Here is a 16,175-nt window from a genome sequence, read left to right as displayed (position 1 = left end):
CGCATATTTTTCTTTGTATTTGATATATATTGTTAACAACATAGTTATATATGTTGTCAACATTTTACAACAAGTCAGGACATTATTACATAGGTTGTCAATAGTTTATAACAACACAATTATATATGTTGTCAACAGTTTATAGCAACTTATTTATATACGTTGTCAACGTATGAAGGGTAAAAAAAAAGATTATGGAAAAAATAGGATTGTGTTGTTAATGATGTGACACGAAAATGTCACATTTGGAGAGCCTAACTTAGACTAACTAATGCTTTTCGAGTGTTATCAATAATATTTTATGTGTTTTTCTTGTTAGGTACCTATTTTGGAGTCAAGCGTGTGATTCAGAATAAAAGGAGTGAATTATCACTATCATTTCATGTGCCCAAAACAAGAGAAAGTGACTTCAAGCAAATCAAATTACAAGTGGAGGTAATGACGAGTCCGACGGTGAAAACGGAAATCAATTTGAAGTTCGGACGGGAAAGTTGTGAATGAAAGAAGCCGAAGTCTTGTCTTGAAGTTAGATGGTAAAGAAGAAGCTAGAGGCACCCTCTTGGTTTATAAATCAAAGCCCAAAACCAAGTCAAAGCCCAAGAAATACTAAGAGAAGAAGAGATGTGTAGAGATGTTATGGGCACCCATTTGTGATCTAAAGACTTAGTCAAGTTTGACTAAGTCTAGGGTTTTAATCAAGTTAGAGAAAGGGGTCAAGGCAACTATTCATCTTCTTCCCCAAGCACGAGAGAGAAAGGAGGCAAGAAGGAAACTAGGGTTTTGAGTGTTCTTCACCAAGAGAAGGGTTTCTAGGGTTTGAAAGTTTGAGAGAGCAAGTGAGAAGAAGGAGGAGTGCCGACCAACTTTGGCCGGCACACCAAGGTCGCGAGAGCAGCCGAGCTGCTGCTCGGGAAGCTTCCCGAGCTCGAACAGCAGCTCGAACGGGAGCTTCCAGCAGTAGCAGCAGCTTGAGCTCGGGACAAAGGAGATCAGCACCGGAAGCTTCCACGGGATAGCCGGCAGGGGACTCGTCCTCAGCAGCAGCAGCCTTCGCGACGCACGGGACACGACCTGCAACATTGCCGGGACGTTACAGTAGCTACCGGAGCACGGGATGAGCTGCACATCTCACGGGACGCGACCAAGGGATCCTTTGGCCCATATCTAAGTATTTTGGCCAGATTTCATGGTTTTTGGCCGGATTTCATGTCCTTCTTTGGCCGGACTTTTCATGGTGTCCGATCACTTTCTTGACCGGAAATCTTAGGGCTTCTGCTTCCCATGTCATTGGCTTGCTTCCTATGTGTTTGATTTTGATTTTGGTTGAAGATTGCTAGAGAGAGAAAACTAGGGTTTAGCTTTAATGGAGGTTGTGTTCTAAATGGAGAAGATGATGGTGGTTGCTATGGGGAACCCAAAAAATTGCTAAGGGGAGATCGGCTGCAACTAAAGATTCATATTTTTCGACGATCTTAGCCTCGAACCACATCGAAAAAGGGAGATTCTCTCATCATTTTCTTTTCCATTTATTGTTCGTTCAATATTTTAGCTAACTCTTGTATTCGAATACTTGTGAAGCATGATTTGATTTATGATGAATTACTTATTATTTCTTAAATGCGAGTTCAATAAACTTCGTCTAATTTTATGAATTAGAGGCCTCGATCTTAATCGTCTATTGACACGTAATTAGATAGTGCGTACATAGCTCGATAGTCGAAGCATTGTAACTTGTGATCGATTATACTTATTGTGACGCATTATACTTTGGAATGTCATATTAGTTCATTGATACGTAATTAGATAGTGCGTACATAGCTAGATAGTCGATGCATATTAATTTGTGATCGATTATACTTATTGTGACGCATTATACTTTGGAGTGTTAATGTATGTGGGTGAAGTTAATTAACTTTTCATTCTAGTAGATAATTAGTAGTAACGTTATCAATCTTGTGAACCAAAATATCTCTCTCACTTGACTTTCACCCGAATCTTGTCCGACTTCTTGCGACCCTTCTCCTGAATCTCTCTCACCTCTCACTTAGATAATTTATTTAGTTTTATTTGTTTTCTTATTTCTTACAAATCAATCACCAAATTTATGAAGTGGGGTGTGTGTGTGCGCGCTTTAGTCTAAGTTAGTTATTGACATTTTGATTATTGGGCTAAACTCGCCGTCAATATCCAAAGTTGCCTACCTATCCCTTGGGACGATTCACGAATTTACTAACATACTATAACTTGACTCCGTATACTTGCGGGAATAGACCTATTTTAGGCCTATCAGTTAACAACGTAATTATATATGTTGTCAACAGTTTAAAAAGTATAAAAAGTATACAAAATGAAGATTTTTTACATTAATTTTTCCAGTTATGTTTTTCCCCTAACTCAGATTTTGAACTTTTCATGCATTCTTTCATAAATATATTAATGACTAACAGATTCTCTATCTAACTTCCTTTATTCACATGCTTTGGCTTTATTTTGATTTTGATAGAGGTGAAAATCTATATAGGATTCAAACAAAACAAGTTGAGCGCCTAAGCTCCACACCTTCCCCAAATATGATTTCCCTCGGAAGATAGAGTGGCAAAGATAAAATGTTCGATTAATTTTAGTCCAACCACATTACTCCTCTTGGTTTAATACTTGTTCTACTTGAAAATTGTTACAATTTGTCGTTATTATCGTATACACGCCCGACCACTCGGGTGTGTCAATGACTCAACAAGTGAACCCGTATACCAAGTCAAACTAACCATTTAGATTGTTAAGATTTACTAAGATTGTATCCTCATTGTATCTTATCCTAAGTCCTAACGCAACCTATATGTACATGTTTTCATAAAAAAAAACCTATATGTACATGTAAACCAACTTCATCTTAACAAAAAAAAAAAAAAAAATGTAAACCAACTTCATTAATAAATAACAAAGAAATCTATTTGAAATACATCTCTATCTCTATTACTCAGGTTTCTCCCTGACTCTCTCATTCGATCACTCGGTTTCTCTCCATCTCTCACAGACTCGATTGAGTCTTCATCTTCATCAATCGTTTTCCATTTCATAGTCGTAGTTAAATATTTATAGATATAATTACCCAGAGAATAAAAACAAAAAGGATAAAATGTATGGTCAATTTTTGTGTTTTTCCATCGAAGTAAATGTAAATGTATCAGATAGATAGACGCGTAAAGATAACGAAGAGAATAAGAAGAAGAAAGAGAGAATAAGAAGAAGAAAGAGAGAATAAGAACAAAAAAGGGCATAGATGCTACTTTTTGTTCAAAATGAAAGAGGAGAAGGGTGCTTTTGACAAAAAGGATAATCTTGTTGGGGTAACAGAATCATATCCCTCTTCCTTCCTTTTTGCTTTTAGGGCATCATCTTAGCTGTTTTTAACATTTTCCTATTTTTAGTGTCTAGTATAGATTAATAGACCCATCTTCATTTGTTGACATCTTGAACAATTCCTCCCATGACTCCTTCACTATTCCATTTTTACCTTGCCCACTTCCTGTTCCTCCTCAAATTGTGGTTTTAATTCATACAATTTCGCATACGAAAATAGTCGAAAACCTCAATTTTATGATATGGTTTATACGATGTTCGAGATATGACATCAACGGTTATTAGTCGATTTCCAGTGCCTTCTACAGAATTGTGATATGGGTCCATTAAACACAAGAAATGGTTAATTTTATGCCTAGTTCATGAGTTTGAAAGGAACAAAAAGGAAGAGGGAAATGAAGAAAGGAGGTATCATGAAAGAAACAGTTAGTGGAAAAGTTGAATACAACAGTCAAAAAAGGAGTAGATAGAGAGATGCCCTTTCTCATGTACTTTATAACTTGAAAAAATATTCAATTTTTAATGTCATCATACTCATATATAATTGCTTTTGACTAAGCATTTGCAATCACAACTCATTATCCCTAACTTCCCCAAATCAGTGGAATTTTAAGATAATCCAACCAAATCAAAATAAATTTTAAGATAATTGACTAAGTTATTTACATAATATGAGCATATGCTAATGGAGATCAATGAAGATAATTCTTGCTGTTTTAGGGTTCCACTCTTGCTTTGTTCTCGCTTTGTTACTATTCGACATGGATTAGATATTCACTGGATTTCGTCTCCACTATATCTTTTCCAACGCGTACCGTTGCAAACTCAATCTTCACTGGAATTCGTCTCCACTATATCTTTTCCAACGCATAGCGCTGCAAAACTCAATCTAAAAGTACTATATGATCGACCGACGTGTTAGAAGCACACACGGTTTTTACTGGGTTGGCACACGATCACAAAAAAGTGGACCAAACCGGCGGCTAGATACGTGTCGTCAACCCGTTTCTCTCTTTCCCATCTTCACAACCACCATCTCCCATTACTGCCACCACCACCACCAACACCATTATCTCCAACTACCGTTGTCCCTATCCTCTCAATCTCCTCTCCACTTACGGTAGGTAGCGAAGCCCCCAAATTGGCGTTGCATTCTTTACCTTAGACGAAGAGGATGCGACGATATAGGAGTTCTTCTGTTGTCGTGGAGCATTAGTTAAGGAGTAATGCTAGAAGAGACCACAAGTCAAAGCCTATTCCAGACCTATTCAAAATTGAAGGTCTCTCTTTCAAGATCAACCCTCTTTCTATCGATAGACTTTATCACTCTTGATTGACGGTTGATTTCTATTTTGATTGGAGTAGGTCTACTTTTGTAGCCTCTTCTATCAATTATCATAGTATTTCTTAATTAATGGGCTTTAGGCCCTAAACAAAGTTTAATAGGCCCATTAGATAGAACCTTACCGAATCAGCAAAGGGAAGGGATTGTTTGGTAATTTTCGAAGCAAAAGGGAAAGAAAAAGCGAGGGAAAAAAGAAAGAAATCCCGCGCAGAGAGATACGCACGCAAGTAAACTTCACTAGAGAGAGAAAGTGAGCGAATTAGAATTTTGGAATCTATTGTCTCTCTCTTTATTTCTTCTAAAACCCTAAAACTAAAAAAAGGAATAAAATTCAAAAGAAGAAACCCTAAAAAAGAAGAAAGTTCTTTAAGTTAACCGGAAACTTTAAAATCAAGATCGGAAAATCAAAGATGAGACGAAGATGACAACGGAAACACCAACCACGATAATAAGAAAGTTAATAGTTGAAGTTGTTGATGCTAGAGATCTTCTTCCTAAAGATGGACAAGGTAGTTCAAGTCCATACGTAGTTGCAGAATTTGACGGACAGAGAAAAAGAACTTCAACGAAATACAGAGATTTGAATCCAGTATGGAACGAACAATTAGAATTTATAGTGAACGATCCAAAAACAATGGAATTTGAAGAACTTGAAATTGAAGTTTATAATGATAAACGGAATGGAAATGGCGGTTCTGGTTCATTGAAGAAGAATCATTTTTTAGGAAGAGTAAAGATCTATGGAAGTCAATTTTGGAAAAGAGGAGATGAAGGTTTGATCTATTTTCCATTAGAGAAGAAGAGTGTTTTTAGTTGGATTAGAGGTGAACTAGGTTTAAGAATTTATTATTTTGATGAATTTGGTGATCAGTTTAAACCAGAGGAAGAACAACCGATAGAACCAGAATCACAAGGAGAAATCAAGAATCAAGACGGTCAAGATAGAGATCTGACTGAAGAAAAAACTCATCAACCGACTGAAACTGCTCAAGAAATCACTGAATCTTCACCTCCGATTGTCATTATTCAAGAATCTCCTCCTCTTCCGATTCACGAAGAACAATTTACTTCTGTTCAACCGGAAACTCAATTTCCACCGGAAATTCGGAAAATGCAAATGGCAGGAACGACGGAAAGAGTTAGGGTTATAAAAAGAACAAACGAAAATTACTCACCGAGAATAATTTCCGGTCGATTTCCAGTTGAATCAACAGATCGAGCTCCGGCATTTGATCTTGTTGAGCCAATGCAATATCTCTTTGTTCGAATCGTTAAAGCTCGAAATCTCTCATCAAATGAGAATCCATACGTGAAGGTTCGTACTGGAAATCATTTCGTTAGATCTAAACCAGCGTTTGTCAGACCAGGAGAACCTCCTGGTACTCATGAATGGAATCAGGTTTTTGCTCTTAGTCGACCTGAATCAGCTAGTTCAACATTAGAAATTTCAGTTTGGGATTCAAATTCTGATCAATTTGTTGGTGGAGTTTGCTTTGATTTATCAGATGTACCGATTCGTGATCAACCTGATAGTCCTTTAGCTTCTCAATGGTACCGATTAGAAAGCGGTGATGATCCAAACGGAAATAATACTAATGTTTCCGGTGATATTCAACTTTCAGTTTGGATGGGAAATCAATCTGATGATGCTTTTCCTGAATCATGGAGTTCTGATGCACCTTATGTTAGTCATACAAGATCAAAAGTTTATCAATCACCAAAACTTTGGTACCTTAGGGTTTCTGTAATTGAAGCTCAAGATCTTCATATTACTTCAAATTCACCAGATGTTCGTGTTAAAGCACAATTAGGGTTTCAATCTTCTGGAACTAAAAGAGGTAACATTAATAATCATGTTTCTTCTTTACTCTGGATTGAAGATTTGATTTTCGTTGCTTCTGAACCACTTGAAGATTACTTGTTCTTGATCATCGAAGATCGTTCTTCCTCTGAAGATCCCGTTATTGGTCATGTTCGTATTCCATTAACTTCAATCGAGAAACGATTAGATGAACGTCATGTCAAATCCAACTGGTTTCGAGTTCGGATTAATGGTGGTGACGTCGGCGGCGATAATGGCGGTGGTGATCCTGGTCCTGGTGGTGGTGGGTCATATTCCGGCAGAATTTGTCTCCGGCTTTGTCTGGAAGGAGGGTATCACGTGATAGACGAAGCTGCTCACGTGAGTAGTGATTTCCGACCAACGGCAAAAGAACTATGGAAACCAGCAATGGGAGTACTAGAGCTAGGAATTCTCGGAGCCCGCGGGTTACTCCCAATGAAAACCGACAAACAAAAAGGATCCAGCTCTACTGATGCTTACTGTCTAGCCAAGTATGGGAAAAAATGGGTTCGAACAAAAACCATTAAAGACAGTTTTGATCCACGGTGGAACGAACAATACACGTGGCAAGTATACGACCCGTGTACAGTTCTAACGATAGGGGTCTTCGACAATTGGCGTATGATTGCTGATATGGAAGAAAAAAGAGACATCCCAATTGGAAAAATACGTATACGTGTATCCACGTTGGAGAGTAATAAGGTATATACAAGTTCATACCCATTACTAGTACTATCAAGAACGGGCGGGTTAAGAAAAATGGGTGAAATTGAGTTAGCGGTTCGGTTTACATGTCCGTATTTATTACCTGAAACGTTTTCAGTTTACGGTCAACCAATGCTGCCACGTTTGCATTATCTCCGGCCAATTGGATTAGGTCAACAAGAGATTTTACGGCGAGCAGCCACTAGAATGGTGGCAGCATGGCTAGCAAGGGCAGAGCCACCTTTAGGACAAGAAGTGGTTCGGTATATGCTAGATGCAGATTCACATACATGGAGTATAAGGAAAAGTAAAGCGAATTGGTTCCGAATTTTATCAGTTCTATCTTGGTTAATCGGGTTTTTAACCTGGTTAAATGAAATCCGAGGATGGAAGAATACAACAACAACAATTCTAGTACATTTGCTATATTTGGTTCTAGTTTGGTACCCTGAATTGATAATTCCAACTGGGGCATTGTATCTAAGTTTGGTTGGTTTTTGGGATTACAGATTCAGACCTAAAGTACCAGCAGGAATGGATATAAAGTTATCACAAGCTGATCGAATCGACAAAGACGAGTTAGAAGAAGAGTTGGATCCAATTCCGAGTCAATCGCCACCCGAGGTAATTCGGATGAGGTATGATAGATTAAGAATATTAGCAGGAAGAGTACAAACAGTTTTGGGTGATTTTGCAACACAAGGTGAGAGATTACAAGCTTTAGTTAGTTGGAGAGATCCAAGAGCTACTAGATTGTTTATAGGGATGTCATTAGTGGTGGCTATGACATTATATATTGTGCCACCAAAGCCCGTGGCGGCGGCGCTTGGTTTTTATTTCTTGAGACACCCTAGGTTTCGAAATCCAATGCCACCTGCTAGTTTGAACTTTTTCCGACGGCTTCCTAGTTTATCTGATAGATTGATTTAGATTAGTAATGATTCATAATAATAACACTTGAGTAGTTTATGATCCATTAAGATCAAGATTGTCAAAGATATTGCCATGTACTTCTAAATTTATCTTTTGAATAATATCATTGACTATTTTGTATTTGTTATAATTGTCAATGTTGTACTTCTTCAATGTTTGTTGGTTAAAGCCTTAAAGGTGAGAGAAGTTAAAGATTTTCCCTTCGTGGGCGCGTGTGTATATATATATATATCTACGTTTGTTGCCCCTGCAATATCGTAACTGAATCTTACACCTTTCAAAGTATATAGTATCATATTCTTTGTCAAAGTGTTATTGCATTGAATTACTAACTCTTCGAGGAGATAGGCACATCAAAGTTTAAGAATGAAATATTTGATTTCTATACATGGTGTTCAAGCCAGGGCAGGCCTTGCCACTTTGACACATTAGAATTGTTGATAAAAGTACTAACTTTAGGTCAAGAAAGGCAAACTTGGAAGCCATAAATCTCATCATGATAGGAAAATTTTCAACCAGATTGGGACCCATTAGGCAAAGAAAAGAGAGTTAAAGCCAATGCTCTTCTGAGAATTACACTCTTATCACCTACACTTTGTGTTCTTCCTATTTTTGTGATCACTTGCTAATATTCTTTTTCAGTCTCAAACCTTGTAAAATTACCCATGTTAGAAAGCACATTATGTTTCCTTTTTTCATGACAAAAGGGTTAAAGTTTGCAGAACCCACATTTACTCAACAAACGCTCTCGCTCGAACAAGCTGAAACCCTAAACCCCTACAACCTAGAAGCGAGAAAATCAGGATTCTAAAGAAAGAAGGGTCTGAAACTCCATAACCAAGCAAAATGATCCTTTAGTTCATCCTTCAAGAGATGAAGATAGAGATACAAGGAGGAAAGATTAGATATGTTGGGTCTTGTTTTAGCAAAATATTTACATTTTAAAAGCAAATTCTCCACCACACTTATTCTCATACTTTTGACTATATTTAGCAAAAATTCTTCCTTCTTCACTGTTACTTACTCTTCTTTTCACTTCTTCTGTTTACTTCACCTGCAATTCACTTCTTTATTCTTATAAAGATTTTATGAATGGACCAACCTTGAAGGGAAGAAATGTCCTATACCCAATAAGCTACTGCCACTTGGACACAACCACGGATGGACCCACATTGACTTTCTGTCCAATCGTCTTCTCTCGGTTGTACGTGAACAGTCCGCGAGCCGTCATTGGGTCCTCCTTGTTCCCATTCAAGATGGCAAGATGGCTCCATACCTGAAGCTTCTTGTGTTGGTCATGGATAGTAAAGAAACCTGTAAATTACAGTTAATCTTTGATGGGTATTTTTGTCATCACAACTAATTACCGGTCTGAAAAAGAGCGTAATCAGACGAAAGGAAGAGAGAGACTAAACTCTATTAAGATTAAATGACTAAAGTGTCCCTGTACCTACCTTATCAAACAAGAAACATGAAATTTGAAGAATAAAATTAAGGATTTGGTCAGAATGAAAAAGATGATCAAAGAAGCTTTAAACTTTAAAGACAAGCACTTAAATCACTTAGAACTTAAATATAATATCATAATCCCCCATGTCATACTATAAAGATAACCTGCACGTTGATCGGTTATAGTTACTACTAAGACACCATAAAAACAGATAATATTTACAGAAAACAAACGAAAAAATTCATAAAAAAAAAAAATCAGAAAGTGTGAAGTGAAACGAATATTTAATGCCTCAAAACATCGTAGGTACTGAAAAGATAAAGTTTCAGGGCAACCTACGTCGTTCTTTAAGAAAGCGTTTGGTACCCCTATACTCTTTTCTATTCACAAGCTAACGAACAAGCAAATATATAAGATTTGTTCTATCTAACAATCCAAGTTCATACAAGAAAAAAAATTATCTAAAAAGGTACATAATTTCCATTTCATTCTAGTGGTCCAACTACCAACCACCATGATTTCTCTCGCCGATACTTATCACGTTTTGGCAGCGACAGTTCCACTATACGTCGCTATGATCTTAGCCTACTTGTCTGTCAAATGGTGGAAGCTCTTTACTCCTGATCAGTGTTCCGGAATTAACAAATTCGTCGCTAAATTCTCAATCCCACTTTTGTCCTTCAAAATTATCTCAAACAACGATCCCTATAATATGAGCGTGAAACTCATATTTGCAGATACCGTCCAAAAACTATCTGCCTTGTTAGTATTAGCAATTATCGGCAAACTAAGTTCCAGAGGAAACTTGGGTTGTATTATAACTAGTTTTTCTTTGACTACATTACCAAATACCTTGATAATGGGGATTCCATTGTTGAAAGCAATGTATGGGGATGAAGCAGCTGTGCTTCTTGCACAGATAGTAGGTTTACAGAGTATAGTGTGGTATAATTTGCTGCTCTTTCTATTTGAGTTTAGGGCAGCAGAGGCAATCTCTGAAATTCCCACAGAAGACACAGCAGGTATGATTTCACGGATGTATTCCTAGTTACAGGAAGATAATTTGCAGAATCAACAAGCAGGCTCCGCTTTAATTTACAGTTAGAATTTTATTATGTTGACCTAATTTCTGCTTCTACTGTTGTTTCGAGTCAATTTTAGAGATAGAAAATATCCTGAGCGGGACCGAACAAATACCGTGTCTCAGACCATCCCACGTATGAATTGTTATAAGATATCATCCTTACTTTTTATTTGATTTGCAACATGAACCATGCCTTTGCACTAAGAAATATTCATCAGTATGATGCATTTACAGTAAACTATAGATACGCATATACTTGTCATAGAATAATCAAAACTTTATATCTAAACTTCAACATAGCTAAAAGCTTTTGAAGTTTTTTAATTGGATATTCTTACCAACTTTGACTAATAATCAAAAGCATATTGTATATTTTGAAGAAGAACTGGAGGCCCAACAGGAAACAGAATCAAAAGAAGGGGAGGAACAAGCAAAAGCTAGAACCACAAAAACCAAAACTAAACTTCTTCTGTTGACAGTGGGAACAAAACTCATGAGGAACCCAAATACGCATGCAACTTTGTTAGGTGTTATATGGGCACTAATTCGCTTTAGGTAAGTTTAGGAGATGCAGTTTGAGTGTGAATTATATCATCTTCAACAGTTTATCTCATTTCTGAGTACGATAAGTTATCCAAGGTGGCAAGGTTTTTCTTGTTGCAGGTGGAAACTTAAACTACCAGAGATCATCGATAAGTCGATATCAATATTGTCAGATGGAGGACTAGGAATGGCAATGTTCAGCTTAGGTACCAGACAATAATTAGCATAAAAGATAAAGAAAATATTGTTGTATGCAATAAGTTTCTAAATAATATTCAGTTTTCTGAAACTTGGGCAGGCCTATTTATGGCGTCACAGGCGAGCATAATAGCATGCGGAACCCGTAAGGCGGTTTTCGCAATGGGAACAAAATTTTTGGTAGGACCTGCCCTCATGGCAGTTGCCTCGATCGCCATTGGGTTGAAGGGCAAGCTCTTGAGGATTGCAATCTTACAGGTGCTAAGTTTTATTACAGGATTGTTCAGATCAATATATACATATATATATATATATATATATATATATATATATATATATACATATAAGCCTATTCTAGCTTCCTCGTTTTCCCTTTTCGTTTTTAGATAATATGTGGTTAATTTCAGGCAGCACTTCCTCAAGGAATTGTTCCATTTGTGTTCGCCAAAGAATATAACTTACACCCAGAAATCTTAAGCACTGGGTAATTAATTTTCTATCATAGTATAATAAACCTATTTTGAGGTTTAAAACTTAGTTCAATTTTAATATTACTGTTTTACTTTTACAGGGTTATATTTGGTATGCTCATTGCTATGCCTATAGCTTTGGCCTACTACTTCATGCTAGGTTTATAACTTGTCCCAAATGCTAAAAGTAAAGCGGATATGACTACATTGTCACTCTTGCACGAGACGAATTTAATTCGAAGGTTCAAGATGGATAAGAGAGTAATGGAGACAATTCTTTTTTAGTCGGCTTTCTTTATAAGTGTAAGACGAGGAAACTTGCACCAAGACAAAATAAATTAACACTCGTTAAGATTGTATCTACAAATAATTATATTCATGTAAATATCGGAACATAGGGATACTCAACAGATTTGAAAACCAAATTATGAATAAATTATCTGGAATATGCTTATTTTGATTCTTTCACCTATTCATAGTTGACAGTAATAATGTAAATCTAATATTGAAGTCTTATTACTGTTAACTCTGTTACCTCACGAAACAACCTTGTGTAACACCTAAATTACTCGGTGCAAATTCTTTTAATTTTTTTTTGTTATTATTATTTGGTGTCAATGGTTCGACTAAGTAAAAGATCAATTTTACCTAAATCCACCATATACTCCTTAAGAACCCGTTACAAGACTTCTAATTTGTGCATATGTATCAACTCCAAGAAAAGAAATATGTTCATACAAGGAGATTAACAAGCTTGACCAAAATCAACATTCATAGGCAGAATATAGCTTTTGAATGGTATAGCAAAGTTCCGGTTTAGCTACGGCAAGGAATAAAAGCAACAAGGATAAAATCAGAAGAAGTAAATTTGCTATTTTGATGATATATATTCAACTTCCTGTATGCTATACAATGTGAAAATAGTGTTTCAATCTTATCGAGGCACAAGGTACACGAGGATAAGCAGTTAAGATATGCTTAGAATCAAGAAGGAATAAATACAATAATCAAACAATAGTTTAATCAGATTTGCTACTAATTACAGAAAAAAAATCCACGGTCCAATGTCAAATACGTTTTTGGAGATTACAAAAAGAAAGAAGTTCAAGGGCACCAACTGTGCAAACCTCTTATTGAACATGTGGTAGATGGTGGATGTGTTTCCCTTTTAATGCTCAATCCAAATCGATTATAAGCCTCGATGTATTCATTTTTCCACTCCTTCCTCAGCTCAGTGGAGTCTCTATACCACTGCCTGAAAAGAATTTGAGTCAATTATTTATGTCAACAACTAATCTACAAAAGAACAAGATAAAGTTCCCAACAGAATACGGAACTTCAAAAAGGCAGATTGGTCGAACTTTCCTCATGTTCTTTTACTTTATCTATAAGGTCGGAAAATAATTCCTTGGAACTGTTAACTAAACAATGTTGCAATCGAGAATGCAGGTATATATTCAATTTCATTTGAACTACTCTTATAGAACAGTTACCTTGTTCATCATGGGTTTGACATCCTCATTATTCGAAACGCTAAAAATGGTCTTTTTACGAGTTGATCTTTTTTTTTTTTTGAAAATTTGAATTAATATTAAACGAAAAGGAGAACTATACAATCGGGGAGGCAACTAATGGATCTCTCGCGACATCCAAGCCTCCCAATTACAAACTAAATCTAGAAAGGAAAGACTAAGATACTTGGGTAAGCCTTTAGCCCATCCAAATATTACAGCTTTTATATCATCCGCATCTAAACTCGTATTAGCATTAGCCTCTTTAAAGATCTTGTTGTTTCGGTCCTTCCAAATGCTCCACACTATCGCTGCCGGAATCAGGTCCCAAATATCTTTCCTATTCTTAGGCTTCGAAATGCCCTCCCATTGCTCGAGCACCTGAGAAACCGATCCAGGCATGCACCACTTGATGTTAAGGGAATTTAAAAAGTAAGCCCAAATGTTGTTCGCGACCTTGCAATGTATGAAAATATGGTCAATAGACTCTTCCTCCGCTTTACAAAGAATACACCTGTTTGTAATCTGGAATCCTCTACGCCTCAACAAATCCACTGTCGGAATCCTCTCTAGGATAGTGGCCCAAAGCATAAATCCAACTCTTGGAGGGATTGCCTTCCTCCTAACTGATTTAATGAGAGTTGGATTCATGATTTGGTCACCTACATCCAAAAGCTGGTAACAATACCTTACCGACAGCTTCTCTTTCGCATCTACTTTCCACACTCTTCTATCATTACTGCGACCCACGGAAGCTACCTGAACCAGAGCCAACAAATCCATATAGGGTTGCATCTCCCCAATCGTTCAGAGATCTTCTAGTTTGGATGACCCAAGAATTCGACTGCTCGTCTCTCATTTGATTAACTGTCGCCTCCTTATCACGCGCAATAGCATAAATCTGGGGGAATAGGTCCTTGAGAGGAGTGGTTCCTATCCAGACATCAGACCAAAAGTGGATCTTTTCCCCGTTACCCAATTCCCACTTAGTTAAAGTTTGGTACTTGCTCAATAGTCCTTGGATGCCTTTCCAAACTCCACACCCGTACGGTGCATTTCTCACCTTACGAGCCCAGATTTCTGGTTTGTTCCCATACTTATCCCCGATTATCTCTCTCCATAGCTTGTCGTCCTCTTGGTCGAATCTCCAGAGCCACTTAGTCAAGAGGGCTTGATTCATTATCTTCAACTTCTTGACCCCAAGACCACCCTTCTCCCTAGGAGAACTAACAAACTTCCAAGCAACCCAATGAAGACGTTTATGATCCGACTTGCCATTCCACAGGAAGTTACACATCTTCCTATCTATTTCCTTCAGCACGCACATAGGGATAGCAAACAGAGACAAATAATATGTTGGGAGAGCTTGAACCACTGATTTCAAGAGGGTTAGCTTACCTCCCCTGGATAGGACATGACCCTTCCAAGCCGCAAGTTTCTTATTGACTCTCTCAACAACCGGGTCCCAAAGAGCCTTTGCTTTGTATCTCTGCCCAGATTTCTGGTTTGTTCCCATACTTATCCCCGAGTTGATCTTCATATGAATCTAGCTCAAGGTATATGAAGAAAATAGATACTCTAAATAATTCCTCATGAAACTATTCCATTTGCACTTTCATGGGGTGCCCTAATTTAGTAACTGAAAATATAAACATTGACATCAATCAATCTACTCCCCATTGTGGTTCTTCTAAACCTCACTGCGTTATTTCTCCAACCAAATCCATCTAAAATGGAAGTGATTTCAGGATTCTAGTAAGACCCAGTTTCAAAATTGTTTGGGAACTAAGATTCTAATTGTTAGAAACTAAAAAGATGCATAATTTAAGCAACAAATTGTTAAAATAAGATATGGGTTATTAAGAAAAATGATCCAAATTTCAAAAAAGGATGATAGACAATTGAGAGAGAGAGAAGGGTAGTTACTTGCAGACGAGAGAGCAATGGAGGAGATCGACACAGTCGAGCTGACCAAATATACGAGTCATGAGATCAGGGGGTGGGGTCAGAACTCGGGGACGACGGCTCCTACTTTCATTATTTTCGTTGTTTTTCCTCTTTTCCATCTCTTCCCTCTTCCTCTCTCTCCTCTCTTTCAGTCTAATGCTCCAACTTGATTATGAGCCTAGATTATGGGTCTGGAACCAGGGCCGGCCTTAACATGTGGGAGGCCCTAAGCGAAACTAAAATATGAGGCCTTATATAGTGTTTGGTAGAAAAAATAAATAAAATTTTAATGTTTCTTTGAGGTGGAGTTGATCCTATGACCTCTCATACAAAGTGTAAGCTCTTGAACAAGTGAGCTATAACTTGATTCCTAATAAGAATCTCTTTGAAACGTAACTATTATTCCAAAAATACCATACATCATTCGATATATAAGGCCCTTGACTACGTCGGGGCCCAAAGCGACCGCTTTGGTTGCTTTGGGCCCGGGCCGCCCCTGTCTGGAACTCTGGATTATGAATTCTATTTTTTTTTGTTGAAAGCTGGATTATGGATTCTAGAACAACCATAAATGCACACGATTTTTGTTACATGCACATGGGGGTGGGAATCGGTAGGGGGTGGCAATTTGGCGTGAACCTACGAGTTTTTTTTTGGGTTAATTCCATTTTGGCCCCCTAAAGATGACCAACTGACCAAAACAGCCCCCTAAAGATGACCAGCTTCCAATATGGCCCCTTTTTTCGTCTTTCCGTCATTTTCACCGTTAGGCGTTAGTGAGCTGGC

At 37.5% G+C, this 16,175-nt stretch overlaps 3 protein-coding genes across 4 annotated transcripts in view; 2 read left to right on the top strand and 1 right to left on the bottom strand.

Moving 5' to 3' along the window:
- Window positions 1-16,127, bottom strand: part of LOC147547809 (uncharacterized) — a 97,046-nt gene extending 80,919 nt beyond the window's left edge. Inside the window, exon 1 of the transcript XR_015238679.1 lies at window positions 16,082-16,127. The gene's annotated coding sequence lies outside the window, so the exon portion shown is untranslated. The remainder of the gene's footprint in view (window positions 1-16,081) is intronic.
- Window positions 3,861-8,306, top strand: QKY (C2 calcium/lipid-binding plant phosphoribosyltransferase family protein). Its single transcript, XM_086671973.1, has 2 exons — window positions 3,861-4,176; window positions 4,234-8,306. Exon 2 carries the CDS (start codon window positions 5,127-5,129, stop codon window positions 8,181-8,183), a length of 3,057 nt encoding a protein of 1,018 aa, XP_086528099.1. The 5' UTR covers window positions 3,861-4,176; window positions 4,234-5,126; the 3' UTR covers window positions 8,184-8,306.
- PIN8 (Auxin efflux carrier family protein) lies at window positions 9,870-12,385 on the top strand. Of its 2 annotated transcripts, none has more exons than XM_086671975.1 (6): window positions 9,870-10,658; window positions 11,101-11,275; window positions 11,384-11,469; window positions 11,562-11,719; window positions 11,869-11,945; window positions 12,033-12,385. In XM_086671975.1, exons 1-6 carry the CDS (start codon window positions 10,151-10,153, stop codon window positions 12,097-12,099), a joined length of 1,071 nt encoding a protein of 356 aa, XP_086528101.1. In that variant the 5' UTR covers window positions 9,870-10,150; the 3' UTR covers window positions 12,100-12,385. The 2 variants fall into 2 exon arrangements, with proteins under 2 accessions (XP_086528101.1, XP_086528103.1); XM_086671977.1 differs by having other exon boundaries at window positions 10,085-10,658; window positions 11,104-11,275.
- Window positions 16,128-16,175: the final 48 nt, after the last annotated feature.

Source organism: Eschscholzia californica, unplaced genomic scaffold, assembly GCF_041429995.1.
Source record: "Eschscholzia californica isolate CP2 unplaced genomic scaffold, dmEscCali1.0.p SCAF_3, whole genome shotgun sequence".
Classification (NCBI taxonomy): Eukaryota; Viridiplantae; Streptophyta; class Magnoliopsida; order Ranunculales; family Papaveraceae; genus Eschscholzia; species Eschscholzia californica.
The sequence above is the reverse complement of the archived record's forward strand: the minus strand, read 5'-3'. Positions and strand labels throughout refer to the sequence as shown.

What these genes read in the sequence shown, in the direction of transcription:
- PIN8 (XM_086671975.1), top strand. Translation starts at nt 10,151, where the DNA reads ATGATTTCTCTCGCCGATACTTATCACGTTTTGGCAGCGACAGTTCCA. An exon ending in TGAGGATTGCAATCTTACAG is followed by an intron (nt 11,720 to 11,868) that starts GTGCTAAGTTTT and finishes GGTTAATTTCAG; the next exon opens with GCAGCACTTCCTCAAGGAAT. An exon ending in CCAGAAATCTTAAGCACTGG is followed by an intron (nt 11,946 to 12,032) that starts GTAATTAATTTT and finishes TTACTTTTACAG; the next exon opens with GGTTATATTTGGTATGCTCA.
- QKY (XM_086671973.1), top strand. Translation starts at nt 5,127, where the DNA reads ATGACAACGGAAACACCAACCACGATAATAAGAAAGTTAATAGTTGAA.